We start from the raw sequence: 18,267 nt of genomic DNA, 5'->3' as shown, positions 1-18,267 counted from the left end.
TGTATACATATACACACACACACAATTTATATACACACACACATTTATAGTTATAAAATTTTTGTTAAGGGAAACTTTTTGAGATAATTACAGATTTCACATGCAGTTATAAGATATAAAACACAAAGAGCCTCCCACATACCTTTTATCACAGCACAAGGAATATAGTCAATAACATTGTAATAACTTTGTATGGTGACCTGGCTGCTAAGTTTATCATAGTGATCACATAGCAAGGTACACAAATGCTGAAACCCTATGTTTAACACCTGAAACTAATATGGTATGTCAACTACACTTTAATAAAAAAATATGTATGCAAATATAAGCTTATCATTTATAAGAATAACACAATAGTATGAAATAGTTCTTTGAGTCGTTAATTATTAGTTTACCTGGACTAGAACCTGCCCCATTAGAAAGTGAGTACCCAGACCTAGGCTGGGAAATGCCAGGGAACCGCAGGCGCTAGCAGTGGGTCATGAGCCTTTAGGGCAGTTCATACGCCTACCAGTGGGCGCCCACCAGGAGTTGTGAGCAGTAAACAGGAAGTCAGCTAAAGGTGAAGGCAAGCTGCTTCTACTTCCGGAGGAGGTTAGGAAGGACAGCCTGTGTGTTATCCTGGGCGAGGTCCCAGGTGAACAGAAAGAAGGGGAAACTATTACTGTTTTCACCCAGGGTCTTTTCCTTAGTACTGGCAAAGCACTGGAATAGAAATCGAGCAATGAATTCTACAGTCTACAGAAGTCAATAATCCAAACAATTCTGCACCAAAAATCATCTGCCCTACTTTACCTTGTTATCACTTACCTTCTGAAGACACCTTCCACACCAGTAATGCCCATACCATCCACAATATCTCTGGTGAGTCTGAAAGGAACTGTTTCAGGGGTAGGGAGGATTTTACCCTGTTCAAAAGCAACTCCTAAAGTGAAAAATACAGTGAGGTTAGGAGGCTCCACAGCTGACTGACCTCCCTGCTACTGGCACGTGGGCTTTGTAGAGGCACCAGTTTGTCACCTGTAACCGATCAGTACTACAACAACACACAGCCGTTTATTCTATTTCTGCGCTGTCTGCCTTCCTCATCTCCACCATGGTCTAGGAGAGGCACCTCAAAAAAACGTAACTACTTCTTGACATAATTAGAGAAATCCAGATTAAAGAGTGATTTTAAAAAATGAAGTAGTCATGGGAGGAATTTAAAATGCAGAGATTTTATATATATATATATATATATATACACACACACACACACACACATACATATACATATATATGTATGTATATATATATATATACATATATATGTGTGTATATATACACACACACACAATTTATATACACACACACATTTATAGTTATAAAATTTTTGTTACGGGAAACTTTTTGAGATAATTATAGATTTCACATGCAGTTATAAGATATAAAGCACAAAGAGCCTCCCACATACCTTTTATCATTTCCCCCCAATAGTAGCATCTTGCAAAACTACAGTACATCACAACCAGGATATTGACATTGATGCAGTCAAGATAGAGTATTTCTGTCACCACGAGGATTCCCCACGCCACCCTTTTACAGCTACACCCTCCTTCCTCCCATGGCCTACCTACCTCTGCCCCCCATTCTTCCAACAATCACTAATCTGTTCTCCATTTTTATAAGTTTGTCATTTCAAGTATGTTATATAAATGAAATCAAACTGTAAAATTCTGCTGGCTTGGGAGTTGCCACCTTGTTACTGCTAAGTGGAGATAGAAGACCAGATTCCCCACTTGGCTTCCACTGAAGTCCACGGGGAAAGGGGGCTCCTTGCTACAGCTGGGTGAGGCTGGAAGTCCAGGCTCTCCACATGGTTTCTAGTGATACCACAGGGTGGGTTGAAAGGGAAAAAAGGTTGGAAAATACAAACAAGGAGGTAAACAACACAAATGATCCAGTGAGATGGTCAAACATACTGCTATTAGAGGCCCAGAAAGAAGGGAGAATCTCGATGGGCCCTATGACACTACTATGATTCACAGAATTAAGTGGAAGTGACATTGTGCCAGTTACAGGCCTGGCCCTTAACTTCCACTTCCTTCCTCTCAGAGCCCTGAGATGCTGTGTAAGAAGTCCAGGTTACTCTGCTGGACAGAGGCCACGTGGAGGAGTAGCACTGAAGCATCACACAGGGACGTGAAGACGCCTTTTTGGACGCTGGCACAGTTGGAGTCTTAAGATGACTCCAGCCACAGCTGCTGACCGCAACTCCATGAAAGATCCTAAGTGAGAAGTTCCCAGCTGAGCCCAGTCAATCTACAGATTATGTGCGATAATTATTGTAGTTTTAAGCTACTAAATTTTGGGGTGGTTTGTCATGCAGCAACAGATAACCAAAGAGATAAACACAGAAAACTGTACAAATCATCCAAGTGTATGGCTTGTTGAGAATTACAGTGAACAGACCATGTAACCAGCACTCCAGAAGCCCCTCTTCACCTCTCTTCCAACCACTGACCACCTCTTCAAAGGGTTAGTGCTACCCTGACTTCTAACACAGATTAATTTTACCAGGTTCTGGATTTTACGTAAGTGGAATTATATAGTACGTACTCTTTTGTATCTAGATTTTTTCACTTAGCATTATATTTGTGAGAGGCTTCCATGTTGTCTGTAGCTATAATTCATTCAATCTCACTGTTACATAGTATTCCATTTTATGAAAACACTGTAATTTATTCATCCATTCTACTTATGATGGGTGTTTGGGGCTATTATGAACAGTACTATGAACATGCTTATACATATGTGTGTATTTCTACTGCAGTGCAACTGCTGGGTCACAAGAGATATACCAGTTCAGCGTTAGAAGATAATGCCCAATAGTACCAATTTATCCTTCCCGTTTTTTAGATGCTTTCAGCATGGCTTAGACAGAGGTTACCATACTCTTATCTCAACTTTGCAGCTTCCAGACCTCTGCCTTTTCATTCTCATATAAAATCTCACTTTTATTGAGGTTCCCATCTTCTGGCTCTAACAACCCCACCCATTCTCATTATTATACGCCAACCTCTAAGACATTCTCCTGAATTCAGTGAACGTTGGTATAAACCTAGCTCACAAACTTCCTTTCTGTCCAAACTCTGGAATTCACTCTGGGGAAAAAAACATATAAAACCCTTGGTCTTCTCTGTTCTAATGAAATTCAACTTTACTCTCTCTTAGCAAACCACTTATATGGATTACACTGTAGAATTTATAATTTCCTAAAACTATTCCTTTCTTAGGAATCTTAAGTTCTACATTCTAATCAAAACCTCTTCGCCTCTACACACTTATTAAACTGTCTTCAAACTCACTGAGATTTCTAGTCTACTAGCCTCTCTTCCCTACTCATTTCAGAGTATAGACCGCAAGGCTGATTACTCTCACTAGTACCTGAAATCTCCTTGTTCCCTTGCCCCTCCAAACCTACGATTTCAAACAAAAAATTAAACTCCAAGGGTGTTGAAGACTGCTGGAAGAAAACATGATGACACTATTGGCTCCACTACAAATTAGGATTATCCCCTTAGGAAAGTGACCCTTCAACTGCTTGGCACGTCTTTTACTTATTCCTTTCTATGACTCTTGGTCTCATTTCCATGGTACCTGTTTTAGAATTTTATTGTTCTTTTAAGGTCATTACCATCCCTCCAATTCTTAGCAAACATACATGCTTTCTATTTCTCAGAAAAAACAGAATGGCAAACATTCTTTCCCCTCGTTTTAGACTTTCCTATTAGCACTCACACTTTCCTCCCGTCTTAGCAGAAAAGCTGACATGCCACCAATGTGAAGCCAACTCTACCCCCTCACATACTATATAATTTCCCTTGCTACTAATTATCGTTGTCTCCTTCCTTTATCTTACCAATACCTAACATGTTCATGCCTCTCATATTAAACTCTTAAAACAAAACAAAACAAAAGGATCAAACGTATATGTGTGCCTCTCATCTTCTAATCTCTCAGATGGTAGCAAATTTCTCTCCTACCTTTCCCTTTCCTTCTAAACTTCTTGCAGATCAATTCCACATCTTAATCTATACATCTTCAACGTCCTTTGCCTTTTCACAATCTCACTTATCCATTCTACCCAAAGATGACTTCCTAGGCCTCCAAGATTGATTAATTGTTAAATTCAAAGGCCTACTATTAGCATTCATCTTATCTGGTCTTTCTGTATCGGATATTACTGAGGACTTCCTTCATGAAAATTTTTCCTCCATTGGTTTCCAACGTATCTCCACCTTCTAGTTCCCATGACTTCTTGGTTATTCCTCATGTTTTTTTTCTGACTGAGCCTTTTCAATGCTGGTATTCCTTATGATTCTATCCTTAGTCCTCTTTATTAAGGCTGATGTATAAGATCAGAACCTTCTCCAGCCCAATGACTTATTTGCTGAAAGGTCTACATCTCCGTCATTATGCTCAACTTTTTGCCCTCCTATCTACCGTGTTTCCCACAAAATAAGACCTAGCTGGACCATCAGCTCTAATGAGTCTTTTGGAGCAAAAATTAATATAAGATCCAATCTATTTTAATATAATATAAGACCAGGTAAAAAAACAATAAAGTAAAATGAAAAAATAAAATAAATAAAACACTATAATAAAATAAAAAAATAAAAGAAATAAAATAGAAATAATAGAATAAAATAAATAAGATAAATAAATAAAATAAAATAATTACAATAAATGAAATAAAATAAAGATAAAATAAATAAATAAAAGTTAATAAAATAAAATAAAATAACATAGAGTGGTACCTCGGTTTTCGAATATAAACCGGAAGACCACCATTGGAGTTCTGAAACGTTTGAAAACCGAGGCACAGTTCCCCCATACAAAGTAATGCAAAATGGATTAATCCGTTCCAGACCTTTAATATCAACCCCAAAAACTGCAAATTTAGCATGACTTTTACTATCTAATGATACCAGAGATCCATACAATTTACAACGTTCGTAAACTGAGGTATCACTGTAAATAAAATAAAATGAAATGAATGAAATAACAACTAAAATAAATAAACATAAAATTAAACAAAAATGAACAAAAAATAAAATAAAACAAAATAAATAAAATGAAAATAAAAAATAAAATAAATAAAATAAAAAATAGAATAAAATACAATTAAATAAAAAATATATATAAAATAAAATACCAGAAGAGGAAGAAAGGGAGAAGGGAGCAGAGAGTATATTTAAACAAATTGTCGATGAGAACTTCCCAAACTTGTGGAAAGAACTGGATCCTTGAATCCAAGAAGCAAACAGAATACCTAATTACCTTGACCCCAACAGGCCTTCTCCAAGGCACATTGTATTGAAGCTGTCAAAAATCAATGACAAAGAAACAATCCTCAAGGCAGTCAGGGAAAAGAAGATGGTAACCTACAATGAAAAGCCCATTAGAATATCATCAGATTTTTCAGCAGAAACTCTACAAGCAAGGAGGGAGTGGAACCAAATATTCAAACAATTGAAAGAGATAAATTATGAGCCAAGAATAATATATACAGCAAAGTCATCCTTTAGATATGAAGGAGGAATAAAGACCTTTCTAGACATACAGAAGCTGAGGGAATTTTCTCACATGACCTGCACTACAAGAAATACTGAAGGAGGCTATTCGACCACCATCAATAGGGATAATTTGTGCCAACCAAAACATAAAAGCGGGGCAAGTAAGGGCCTGAACCAGAATATGGGAATGGAGAAAGTAAGCATGCTGAAGAAAATGGAATACTCTAAATATTAAACTTTCTTTTACATAAACTTAATGGTAACCACTCAAATAAAAAATCCAGAACTGAAATATATACTGTAATAAAAAAAGAAACAGAGGGAAAAAATCATAGAATGCCACCACACAGAAATAATAGACAACTACAAAAAGGCAAAGAAACAATGGAGACACAGTCTTACCAGAAAACTAAAGATAAAATGATAGGAAATCCTCACATATCCATAATCACCCTAAATGTAACTGGACTGAACTCACTAATAAAAAGGCACAGAGTAGCAGATTGGATCAAAAAACTAAACCCAACCATATGCTGTCTCCAAGAGACGCATCTCAGCTACAAGGACAAACATAGACTCAAAGTGAAAGGGTGGAAACTGACACTCCAAGCAAATGGTATCCAGAGAAAATCAGGTGTAGCCATACTGATATCAGAGGAAACCGACTTCAGGGTGAAAAAGGTAACAAAAGACAAAGATTGATATTTCATAATGATAAAGGGGACTATACAACTAGAAAACAAATCAGCCATCAATATTTATGGCCCCAATCAGGGAGCACCGAAATATACCAAGCAACTACGAACAGACTGAAAGGGAGAAATTGACCAAAACACACTTATAGTAGGGGGACCTAAATACATCACTGACAGCTGTAGATAGATCATCCACACAGAAAATAAATAACGAAATAGCAGCCCTAAATGACACATTAGATGAAATGGACATAATTGACATTTATAGAGCACTTCATCCTAAAACATCAGACTATACATTCTTTTCTAGTGTACATGGAACATTCTCAAGGATAGACCATATATTGGGACATAAAAGTAGACTCAGCAAATTTAAGAAGATTGAAATCATACCAAGCATAGTCTCTGATCACAAGGCTTTGAAATTGGATATCAACTGCACAAAGAAAGCAGGAAAAACCAGAAATATGTGGAGATTAAACAACATACTTTTAAAGAATGACTGTGTCAAAGAAGAAATAAGAGGAGAGATCAAAAGTTACATAGAAACAAATGAGAATGAAAAACATCCTACCACAATATCTGGGATGCAGCAAAGGCAGTTTTAAGAGGGAAATTTATATCATTAAAGGCCTATCTCAAGAAACAAGAAAAATCCCAAATAAATAACCTTATGTTACACCTTAAAGAAGTAGAAAAAGAAGAACAAATGAAACCCAAGGTCAGCAGAAGAAAGGAAATAATAAAAATCAGAGCAGAATTAATGAAACAGAGAACAAAAAGACAATAGAAAAAATTAATGTGACAAAGAGCTGGGTCGTTGAAAAGATTCATAAAATTGACAAATCCTTGGCTAGATTCACTAAGATAAAAAGAGAAAAGACACTAGTAAACAAAATCAGAAATGAAAAGAAGGGAAGTTATCACGGATGCCACAGAAATACAAAGGATCACCTAAGAATACTATGAAGGATGGACTATATGCCACCAAATTCAATAACCTAGAAGAAATGGACAAGTTCTTAGAAACATATAGCCTTCCTAGGCTGAATCAGGAAGAATTGGAAAATCTAAAGAGACTGATCAAAAGTAATGAAATTGAATCAGTCATCCAAAACCTTCCCAAAAGCAAAAGTCTGGGATCAGATGGCTTCACTAGTGAATTCTACCAAACCTTCAAAGAGAATCTAATACCTGTCCTGCTCAAACTCTTCCAAAAAGTTGAAGAGACAGTACTCTCTAACTCATTTTATGAGGCCAACATTATCTTGATACCAAAACCTGATAAGGATAACACACAAAAAATGAAAACTACAAACTAGTATATCTGATGAATACAGATACAAAAATCCTAAACAAAATTCTAGCAAATCAAATGCAGAAAAACAGACACATAGACCAATGGAATAGAACTGAGAACACAGAAATAAACCCACATAAATATGGAGAGATAATTTTTGACAGAGAAGCCAAAAACATACACTGGAGAAAAGACAGCCTCTTCATTAAATGGTGCTGGCAGAATTGGAAAGCCACATGCAAAAGAGACTGGACTGCTATCTGTCACCATGCACCAACATTAATTCAAAATGGATCAAAGACTTAAGCATAAGACCTGACACAATAAACTGCATAGAAGAAAACATAGGTACTAAACTTATGGACCTTGGGTTCAACGAGTTTTTTATGAATTTGACTCCAAAGGCAAGGGAAGTAAAAGCTAAAATAAATGAATGGGACTATATCAAACTTAAAAGCTACTGCACAGCAAGAGAAACCATTGACAAAAGAAAGAGGCAACCAACAGAATGGGAAAAGAGTTTTGCAAACAGTGCTTCTGATAAGGGGCTAACATCCAAAATATATAAGGAACTCATACAACTGAACAACAAAAAAACAAACCCAGTAGAAAAATGGGCAGAGGACCTGAAGAGACATTTCTCCAAAGAGGACATACAAATGGCAAATAGACATATGAAAAACTCTTCAACGTCAGTAATCATCAGAGAAATGCAAATAAAAAGCACAATGAGATATCACCTCACGCCCGTTAGAATGGCTATCATCAACAAGACAAATAGTAACAAATGTTGGAGAGGCTGTGGAGAAAAAGGAACCCTCATACAGTTGGTGGGAATGGAGATTGGTGCAGTGCAGACGCTATGGAAGGCAGTGCAGATGTTCCTCAAAAAATTATGAATAGAATTACCATATGATCCAGCAATCCCTCTCCTTGGTATCTAACCCAAAAATCTGAAAACATTTATACATAAAGACAAGTATGCTCCAATGTTCACTGCAGCTTTATTTACAATGGCCAAGACATGGAAACAACCAAAATGTCCTTCGATAGATGAATGGATAAAGAAGTTGTGGTATGTATACACAATGGAATACTATTCGGTGGTAAGAAAGGATGAAATAGGACCATTTGTGACAACATGGATGGATCTTGAAAATATAATGCTAAGTAAAATAAGTCAGACAGAAACAGAAAACTATATGATTTCACTGATATGTGGTATATAAACCGAAAACAACGAAAGAACAAGACCAAAAACTGAAAGAACTAAAACTCATAGACATAGACAATAGTTTAGGGGTTACCAGAGGGGAAGGGGGAGTGGGTACCTTGAAGAGGGTAAATAAATAGGTGATAGAAAGAGAACTGACTCTGGGTGGTGAACACACAATGTGAGATATAGCTAATGTATTACAGAATTGTACACCCGAAATCTATGTAATGTTACTACCAATTGTCACCCCAATAAACTTTAATTTAAAGAAAAAAAAAATAAAAAAATAGAATAAAATAGAATAAAATAAAACAAAATAAATAAAATAAAATAAATAAAGTAATAAAATAAATAACATAAAAATAAAATAAATAAAATAAAATATAGTGGTACCTCGGTTTTCGAACGTAATCTGTTCCGGAAGACTGTTGGAGTTCTGAAACGTTCTAAAACCGAGGCACAGTTTCCCCATAGAAAGTAATGCAGAATGGATTAATCTGTTCCAGACCTTTAAAATCAACCCTTAAAAGTGCAAATTTAGCATTAATTTTACTATCTAATGATACCATAAATCCATAAAATTTACAGCGTTCATGAACCGAAATGTTCGTCAACGGAGACGTTCGAAAAAAGAGGTACCACTGTAAATAAAATAAAATAAAATAAAGTAAAATAAATAAAATAAAATAATTAAATAAAATAAGCAAATAAAAAATAAAATAGAAGAAAATAAATAAAATAAAAAGTAAAATAAAATAAATAAAAAATAAAATAAAATAATATAAAATACATGTAAATAAAATAAAATGCATAAAATAAAAAAATAAAAAACAAATAAAAAATAAACAAAACAAGATAAATAAAATAAAATAAATAAAATAAAATATAATACTGGGTCTTATATTAATTTTTGCTCCAAAAGATGCATTAGAGTTGATGGTCCAGCTAGGTCTTATTTTCGGGGTAACAAGGTATTAAATTGCCCACTTCACCTGGAAATCCCATTAATACTTGAAAATAATGTGTAAAACTGAACTCACCACTTTCTTATTCTATACAAAATCTGCTGTGTTCTTCATCTAGAAACTTCAGTTATCCTGGAGTCTCCTCTCCCACTGTTTCCACATCTAATTATCACTGGTTCAGGTTACTACAAAAATGTTCCCCAAATCCAATGCCCTGATCTTTACTACTGTGGTCCAAATCTTCATCCTCTCTTGTCTAAACTATAATACCCATTACCTTGTCTTCGTGCTGTCAATACTGTTCCCAAATTACCTTTCTAATAATCAAATGTAATCATGTCCTGCTTAAATGTATCTTCACTTACTTCCCATTGTTTAGCAGATTAAAGCTGGAACTTCGCAGCCTGGCTTTTTACAGTCTAATACCAATCTATCCATCCAGCTACTCAGCTACATGCAAACTTTACTCCAGCCACACTGAATATCTCCCCATTCCTACAACCTGCTACATCTTCATTAGTCCTCCTTTCACTGTGCTCTATCTTCTGTCTGGATTATCCTTGAAGACCTGACTTAAATGTCATGTCTAGTAAGTCTCACTCATTAGCCCTGGAAAAGTTTACTACTTACTCCAGCATCACTGTGTTTCTGCTTTTTAAAACAAAACAATGTTCATTGCTTTGATGTATCTATCTTTCTCATTCTTGTAATATCCTGGTGGGCAAACATTTCTTGATGACCACATATTTATTAAACAGAACAAAAATGCATATCTTTGATTACTTACCTAAATCTATATGTACAAGTTCTGCTGACTCCTCATTTATCAAGATATTCTGTACATGTCTATCACCAAGTCCAAGTATGTAACCAACTGGAAAATAAACATGAAATCACTGATATTTCTATTCTTGTGTCTATTTCTATAACACATTTAGCCCTAATTTCAACTAATAGCACTGACTATATAATTTTTAAGTGGCTTAGGCTTTTTAGTCTACTAAAAGGAAGTCATATACAAACTGGCCATTTTGAGTTTAAGTCAAATCTTGCCAGCTATTTTCATTTATACTTTTATGAATCCTAGATGACTGCTAAAAAGTTTTCTCTTTATTAATAAAGCACACATTTAAAAATATCAATACTTCAAAAATCAGTATGGTTAAAGTTGAGACTACTGTTTACCAGGGCCAAAGCACTGCATTATGTGCACTCAAATATATACAGAGTATACTTTTAAACTGAGAAGCCTGGGTGTAAATTCTTCATTCTTCAGTGAAACTTTCTTCTGCTTGATGAATTATATTTAACACAAATTAACCATTAATTCATTTCATCAGGTATGTACCCAGAAAAAACTGCATTTTCATTTTTAAGACAGATGATAACATGTCTTAAAATGCTTTTAACCTAATGAAAGACACTGAGTGGTGTTACAGAAAACACTGAAAAAATGCTCTGGGGCGGCCGGCCGGATGGCCGGATGACTCAGTTGTTGGTTAGAGCACCAGTTCTCAGCAACAAGGTTGCCAGTTCAATTCCTGCAAGGGATGATGGGCTGAGCCTCCCCCGCAACTAAAGATTGTTGAAAACAGAGACTGGGTTTGGAGCTGAGCAACACATTGTTCTCCAATGTTCCCCAATAAAATTTATTAAAAAAAAGAAAACGAAAAAAAAAAAAAAAAAGACTGAATAGGAGGTCAGCATGCCTGAGTGCCTGGCTAGCTCTGTCGTTAACTGGGCCTACCATCTTATTTATAAACTAAATTAGTTGAATCAGATTAATGATTCCAATGTAGAAGAGGATTTCATAATTACCTAGAACTTTTTCAAAACATGCATGCCCTGCTTTCCTGGGGTACGTAAGAGATGGAGGAAGTGGTCTTTAGTTAAAAACCAACACATTAAAAGATCTTTGATGTTCCTGTTAGTTCTCATACTCTAGGATTTTGTTAGGTATCCTACATAGCTATTCCAAACTCTTAAAAATTAAAAAACAAAGTCAAAATATATGTTGTACACTGAATATTTAAATATGTATCATTTCTATTCTAAAATTGTATTAAACAGAATCAATCACTGGGTGATAATACTATAGTATTAGATTTCTGTACAAAAGAAAACAACAAAGGAAATAAATGGAGTTCTCATGGGTTTTATTATTTTCCAAAGAAAAGTCTCAAAAAATGATATAGTGAATCTAGGAAGAGAAATAAGCCATATTCACTGTTAAACAAAAAAGAATATCTAGTCTTATTCCCCTACCTTGCGGTAGAAGAATTCTCTCCTGCAAAAGCTAAAAAGAACTACAATCAGAAACTAAGAATCAGGATGAACAAGAAACTCAATGATCTAATAATGATGAAGATGGTTTGGTTGACAACCACCAGCAACACCATCCTACCCCTGCAACTAAGAATGTAGGAAGTGCTGAATCTACTAAAGTATGTAAGAAGATTACCAATAGAAGAAGTAGCCACACTGCGAGTATAGGCCAATCGTTTCTCAAACCAAACGGCTGGGTCCAAGAATTTTTCCATGCAGAAGTAGCGGAAAACTGGTTGAAAATTCTGGCAAATATCCATGAAGGTTTCATATTTCTCTTCATAAGACCTCTTTTGTATTTCCTTTAAATAGATCAAATGTAAAGTTATTTTCTCAATGTTGTGTTCAACTAATTTAAGTCTACTAAGAGTTTCTACCATGTTTCCGCAAAAATAAGACCTAGCTGGATCATCAGCTCTAATGCGTCTTTTAGAGCAAAAATTAATATAAAACCCAGTCTTATATCATATTATATGATATAAAACTGGGTATTATATTATACCGGGTCTTATATTAATTTTTGCTCGAAGACACATTAGAGCTGATGATCCTGCTAGGTCTTATTTTGGGGGAAACACGGTATATAGCAAACAGTATGACAGAGAGGCAACAAAAAGATACTATCTCTACCCACAAAAAGTTACCAGTCTGGTCAGGGAAGCAATTAATAACAAGTTATAACCCCTTTAGGGTTTTCAAGTTAATATTAGTGGAAGGAGGCACTTCACCAGTGACTGTTGTCTTAAGTAAATTCTAATTTGAATGATCCTGTAATCTATGTGAAGTAAACACAAAAATGTCAAAGGTAGCTGCAGATAGTCTTATGTGGTATCACAGCACGAGGGGTGCGATAGGAAAAACGAGAAACGGAGGAAGAGTCACTGATGGATGGCAAAGCAGCTGGCGCGTCTCAGATCTGTCCTCCAACATCTCCTATACTATACAGTACAATACTTCCCTGAAGCAAAGCTTATCTACTTCAATCGGCCTACTACTTCATTTTTTGACAGATGACAGAACTCCGATCTATGTGCTGATGACTTCCAAATCCGTATCTTTGGCCCAGATGTCTTCATTAAATTCCATCCAACTCGACGTGCCTCTTCAACTGTTCCCTCAACACCTTCACTTGGATCACTTCCAAATCCAAACCAATCCACCTTCTCATCTCTGGCAAACCACAGCCACTTCCTCTGTTTTTTGACACAGTACATAGCCTCTCCATCAACCCCATAACTCCAACCAGAAAACTGGGTGCTACTGATTGCTTTTTCACCAACCCCGCTTCTAATCAGCAACCACATCTTACCAGTTATGCCTCCTTAATATTTCTCAGATGTACCCTGTATTCTCCATTCCTATGGTCATTAGTCTTAATTCAGATCCCCTGCCTCATGCCTCTAGCCGGCTTTCTCAAAAATTTAACCCACAGACTGCCAGTTATCTTTCTAAAATGCAAACCTGATTATTAATATTCTTCTCAAGGGTTCGCTATTGCCTACAGTATAAAGTGCAAATTTCTTAGCATTTCATGGAGCAATCCTCCATTTTTTGACAGATGACTACTGTTCCAATCTCCTATCTACCCCTCAAAGACTAAACCTATGCTGTCTTTACCTGCATGTTCATGCCTCCTTCTCTTTGCTTGTATCTCTTTCTGCTTGGAAACAAATTCATTTACAAAACTCAGCTCAAACACCACCTCCTCTATGAAGCCTTTCTTGAATCTGATTTTCTCCACTCACCCCTGCCCCACGTAGAACTAACCATTTCCTCCTTTGTGTCTACAGTGTACCTTGCACAGCCCTTCCACACAAAGCCTGTAGCACTTTACCACACATTTTTAAAAACATGTAACAGAAAGCACAATAAAAGGAAAGGTAAAGGGATTTTAGAGTTGGACAAATGAGGTTCAAATCCTTGCGCCACCATTTATTAGCTCACTGACCTTGGCAAGTGAAATTCTCTAAATTTCTTCTCATTTTACCAGGCAATAAGACGAGATGATTTGTCTTAACATTTGTGAAGTCTCAGTATAATAGTACCTGGTAGAGAGGTACCTGGCATTCAGTAAATGTTGCTGATTGGGTGAATGTCAGACCAAATAGCCAGTGTGTTGTGTCAAGTGTCTTAGAAGGTCTCTATATTAGTTTCATATAAAAATTATTTCATAATCTGTTTTTCTTTTGGTTTTAGTTAGTATTTTGTTTGTTTTGTTAAGAATTAGCTTAACTCCAAACTGGAAGCAAATTAGCATACATTGATTGAAAAATTATTTTTCTCATTGAACAGGGGTTGACACTACATGTTTTAAAAACCTTTTTTCACTCACACACCTTTTCACTCTGGTGAGCTTACTTTCTCTTACTTAGTATCATTAATTACCTGATAAAACTTTCTGTATTCTATACTAGTTGATAACTGTCATTTTTCATAAGCTAGTACATAATCTCGCAATAACTCATACTTTTGAGTGTCACTTACCATCATTTTCTTTTGACATTGAAGGGCACTGAAATCCTTTGGCCTGTATCTTTTATGAGCACCATTCTCATTATTAACAAGAAATTCACCAATAGGGACAGTTCCCGTGCACCATTCAAGAACACCACTTCGCTGAGAAAGGGGAACCACCTGAAGTTATAAATACCTTTTGATTATGGAAGGGCATTAAAGAACACGTGACAATAATTCAATTATCAGAGTTAGTGTGAAGCATTTTTCCAAGTTATATTAGTATTTCTCTGTGCCTAGGAGACAAAGCTCGTTGGAGGCAAGCAATCAAAAACATACTGAAGCTCAAAGAGTAAGATTTTCCAGCCTGCTTCTTAGACTTCTGAGAACCTGCTCATCTCTCAGTGTCCGTGATTCCTTGAGGTCAATCCTGCTAGTGATACTCTTCAGCATCTGTGATTGAGCCATACTTACTTTGTTCCATTTAGAAGAGAAATTAACTATGCTTTCCTTACACTTTTAGTATCAAACAAATCTGATGAATGTTTCACTTTGGAAAACACTGAATGTAGTTTCAATTTTAGTATACCTTAGTACTTGCAAGCATATGTATTCCTCCTTTATAATCTTGTTAGTGTCACCAAGAGGAAATGCATTCCTAAACATAAAATGTTTACTGGGAAGATTAGAAATTATGACATATTATAAACACCAAGTGTAGAAAATGATATAAATACCCTTTTACCCACTAAACAGCTTTATCAAATCTAAGATTTTCTTATATTTGCTGGGAAAGAGTGGTAGCTCTCTTCCCCGAGCCCCTCCCCAAGATGGCATGCTAGATGCTTCATCAAGATGACTGCCAACTTGCTTATCATATTCATGTATTTTTTGGTATATTTTTATTTCATATTTTATACAACCATAAATAGTTGTAAATTTTAAATAAAGAGTATTACCGTGTTTCCCCAAAAGTAAGACCCAGCCGGACCATCAGCTCTAATGTCTTTTGGAGCAAAAATTAATATAATATTAATTTATATTAAAAATTAATATATTATATTAAAATAAGACCAGGTCTTATAACAATTTTTACTCCAAAAGACGCATTAGAGCTGATGGTCCGGCTAGGTCTTATTTTTGGGAAAACACGGTATATGTATGCTTCTGCAATTTGCTTTTTTTCTAACAACACTATTTCACCTTTAGCTATGTTAGTACATTTAAATTTAAGTCATTTGTTTTACCAAGTGTATATTGTATAAATATACCATAATTACCTAATTTATCCAATCCACCTATTAACATTTACACTGTTTCCAGATTTCTCTGAAACACTGCTGCAACGAACTAGTCTACTGGTGAACGTAGTTCAGTTTCTTTAGGGTAAAAACCTAGGAATTGAACAGCTGGGTCATACAGGATATGCATCTTCAACTTAGTTAACCAGATAACTATCTGCCAAATAACTATCCAAAGTGCTTGTACCAATTTATATACCCAGCAGCAGTTTATTCCATAACCTTCCCAATACATAGTATTGTTTTTTAGATTTTGCCAGTCTGAGGGGTGTGTAATGGTACCTCATTGTGGTTTTAATCTGTATATTCCAGATTGTAAGAAAGGCTTAGTATAATCTGATAGGTTTACTGGTCATTCAAATATTTTCTTCTTATGAATTGTCTGTTTGTATTCTTTACCTTTTTTCCTCCTATTGTCTTTTAATTACTGGTTTGTAAGAGTTCTTTGTATATTTTTATGTAAATCCCTTGTTATTATCAATACTACAACAATCCTTTGTTATTAACATCATTAAATTTGTTTTCTCAGCTGGCTACTTATCTTTGTTTTACCTTTAATTCGAAAAAATTTTTTATTTTAATGTATTCACACGTTGAACTGTTTTATGTTTTGTGCTTTAAGGAGGCCTCTCATTAATTTATTAACTACATTTGTTGAGAATCTATTCCGTGTCATACATGGTGCCAGGGCACTGAGAAGAGAGTGGCAAACAGGGCGATGAAGACCACACCTTCATAAAGCTTCATTCTGCTGAAAGAACCTAAACATTAATAAATACTTAATGATGCCAGATAACAAGTATAATAGAACAAAACATACGTTTAAAAAAGAAAGAGAGGGATGGAGACGAGGTCAAAGAAAACCTCTCTGAGGAGGTGACACTGGAGCAGAACCCTGAATGAAGTAAAGGAGTATTTGTGCAAAGATCTAAGGGAAAGGCATTCCAAGCAATGGAAAGTAAAAAAGTCCAGAGGTGAAACAAAACTGGTGTATCTGAGCTATAGCAAGAAGTCGAGGTGCGACAAGCCAGATGACTCATCCTCACAAGGAGAAAGTGAGAAGTAAGGGTGGGAGAGTGGTAGATCAGGTTGGAGAGAGAAGAGAAGGCGCAAATCACTTTCCTTCAGGGACAATGTGAAGTCATCTGGGGTTTTGAACAGGAAAGTGACATATTCTCAGACTCCTTTAAAAGGATCGTTGTAACTGTTGTTGAGTAGAGAACTAGCTTTGGGGAGCCAAGAGTAGAAGAAAGGGTTTGCTGTTGGATACTCTGAAAGAGAAGTGACTGCTGTTTGGAATAGAGTGGTAATGGGAGTGGTGGTAAAAGTGACGTGACTAAACGCAGACCAATAAGGACTTGCTGATGGAACAGATGTGAGAATTGAGAAAGACGGCAGTTTAAAATGAGCTCTAATATTTGGTGATATTTAAGAATCACTGTTAATTGTTTTAGGAGTAATGATAGTACCGTGGTTAATTTTTTAAGAGACACAGATCTACACATTGTAAATATTTACAGATGAAATATGAGTTGGTAATTGTTGAAGCTGGGTGGTGGGTACAAGGGGATTTCGTTATATAATTCTATCTACTTTTGTGTACGTTTGAAATCTTCCACAGTAATAAATGTGGGGGGAAAAAAAGGCTTCCAGGTTTTGGTCTGAGCAACTAGATGACGGTGGTGCCATGTGCTGAGACAATGAAGAGCAGGTTCGGTTTGGTTTTGGGTTTTGAGAAATAGAGGTGATCAGTCAAGAGCTCTACTTTAACCTTGCTGAGTTTGAGCTATGTCTTAGAGCTCTACATAGCTGACTAACTCCATCAGGGTCCAGTCCTTCCAAAAGGTTGTATGTGAACTGACAAGTCGTCTTTTATGGACTAACCAAAGGAAAAATAGGGTTTCCTTATGCAGGGAAGATGTCCAAAGAGCAAAAGACTATGGAGCCACAATCCACAATATAAATTGTACCGATGACCTGCAGGACCTCTTCAGGCTGGGCCTGCTGCTGTGATGCTCCTTAACCCAAGGGCACATTCTCTAACGATCCACTTGACACTGCACTGTAATTATGTTTGAGTGTCTATTTCCATTAGATTGGAGGTCCTTAAGAATTAGGGCTATGTTTTATTGCTTTTATATCCCCAACAACTAGTAAATAAACATTTATTGAACAAATGAATGGCTGGATCTCATAGTCTTTCCAATTGATTTCCCCTCTAACCTAAGTACCTCAAATGTCTTCCTCCCAGGAAACCCTGCCCTATTTTTGACTGAGCTACCATAGCTGTGACCCCTAATGCTTGATCACATTAACATTTTTGCCTCCTGGTATATTCCATAAGGTCTCCTTCCCACTGATTACTAGCTATCAATATCTAGTTATGGCTGCGGGTGGAGGGGGGGATCAAACTTTGTTATTTCTTGAGACTGATCTAGAAAGGATTAGGTTGG

General features: G+C 36.1%; 1 protein-coding gene across 4 annotated transcripts in view; it reads right to left on the bottom strand.

Moving 5' to 3' along the window:
* Nucleotides 1-18,267, bottom strand: part of ATM (ATM serine/threonine kinase) — a 119,235-nt gene that overhangs the window by 8,707 nt on the left and 92,261 nt on the right. For all 4 annotated transcript variants that reach the window (XM_074335523.1, XM_074335525.1, XM_074335524.1 and 1 more), the window contains 4 exons: nucleotides 14,544-14,693; nucleotides 12,196-12,361; nucleotides 10,522-10,608; nucleotides 811-925 (listed from right to left, as the gene is read on the bottom strand). In XM_074335523.1, coding sequence (XP_074191624.1) covers nucleotides 811-925; nucleotides 10,522-10,608; nucleotides 12,196-12,361; nucleotides 14,544-14,693 — 518 coding nt within the window. The remainder of the gene's footprint in view (nucleotides 1-810; nucleotides 926-10,521; nucleotides 10,609-12,195; nucleotides 12,362-14,543; nucleotides 14,694-18,267) is intronic.

The sequence above is a fragment of the Rhinolophus sinicus genome, linkage group LG06 (genome assembly GCF_036562045.2).
Source record: "Rhinolophus sinicus isolate RSC01 linkage group LG06, ASM3656204v1, whole genome shotgun sequence".
Lineage (NCBI taxonomy): Eukaryota > Metazoa > Chordata > Mammalia > Chiroptera > Rhinolophidae > Rhinolophus > Rhinolophus sinicus.
This window is presented reverse-complemented; position numbering and strand designations above follow the sequence as displayed.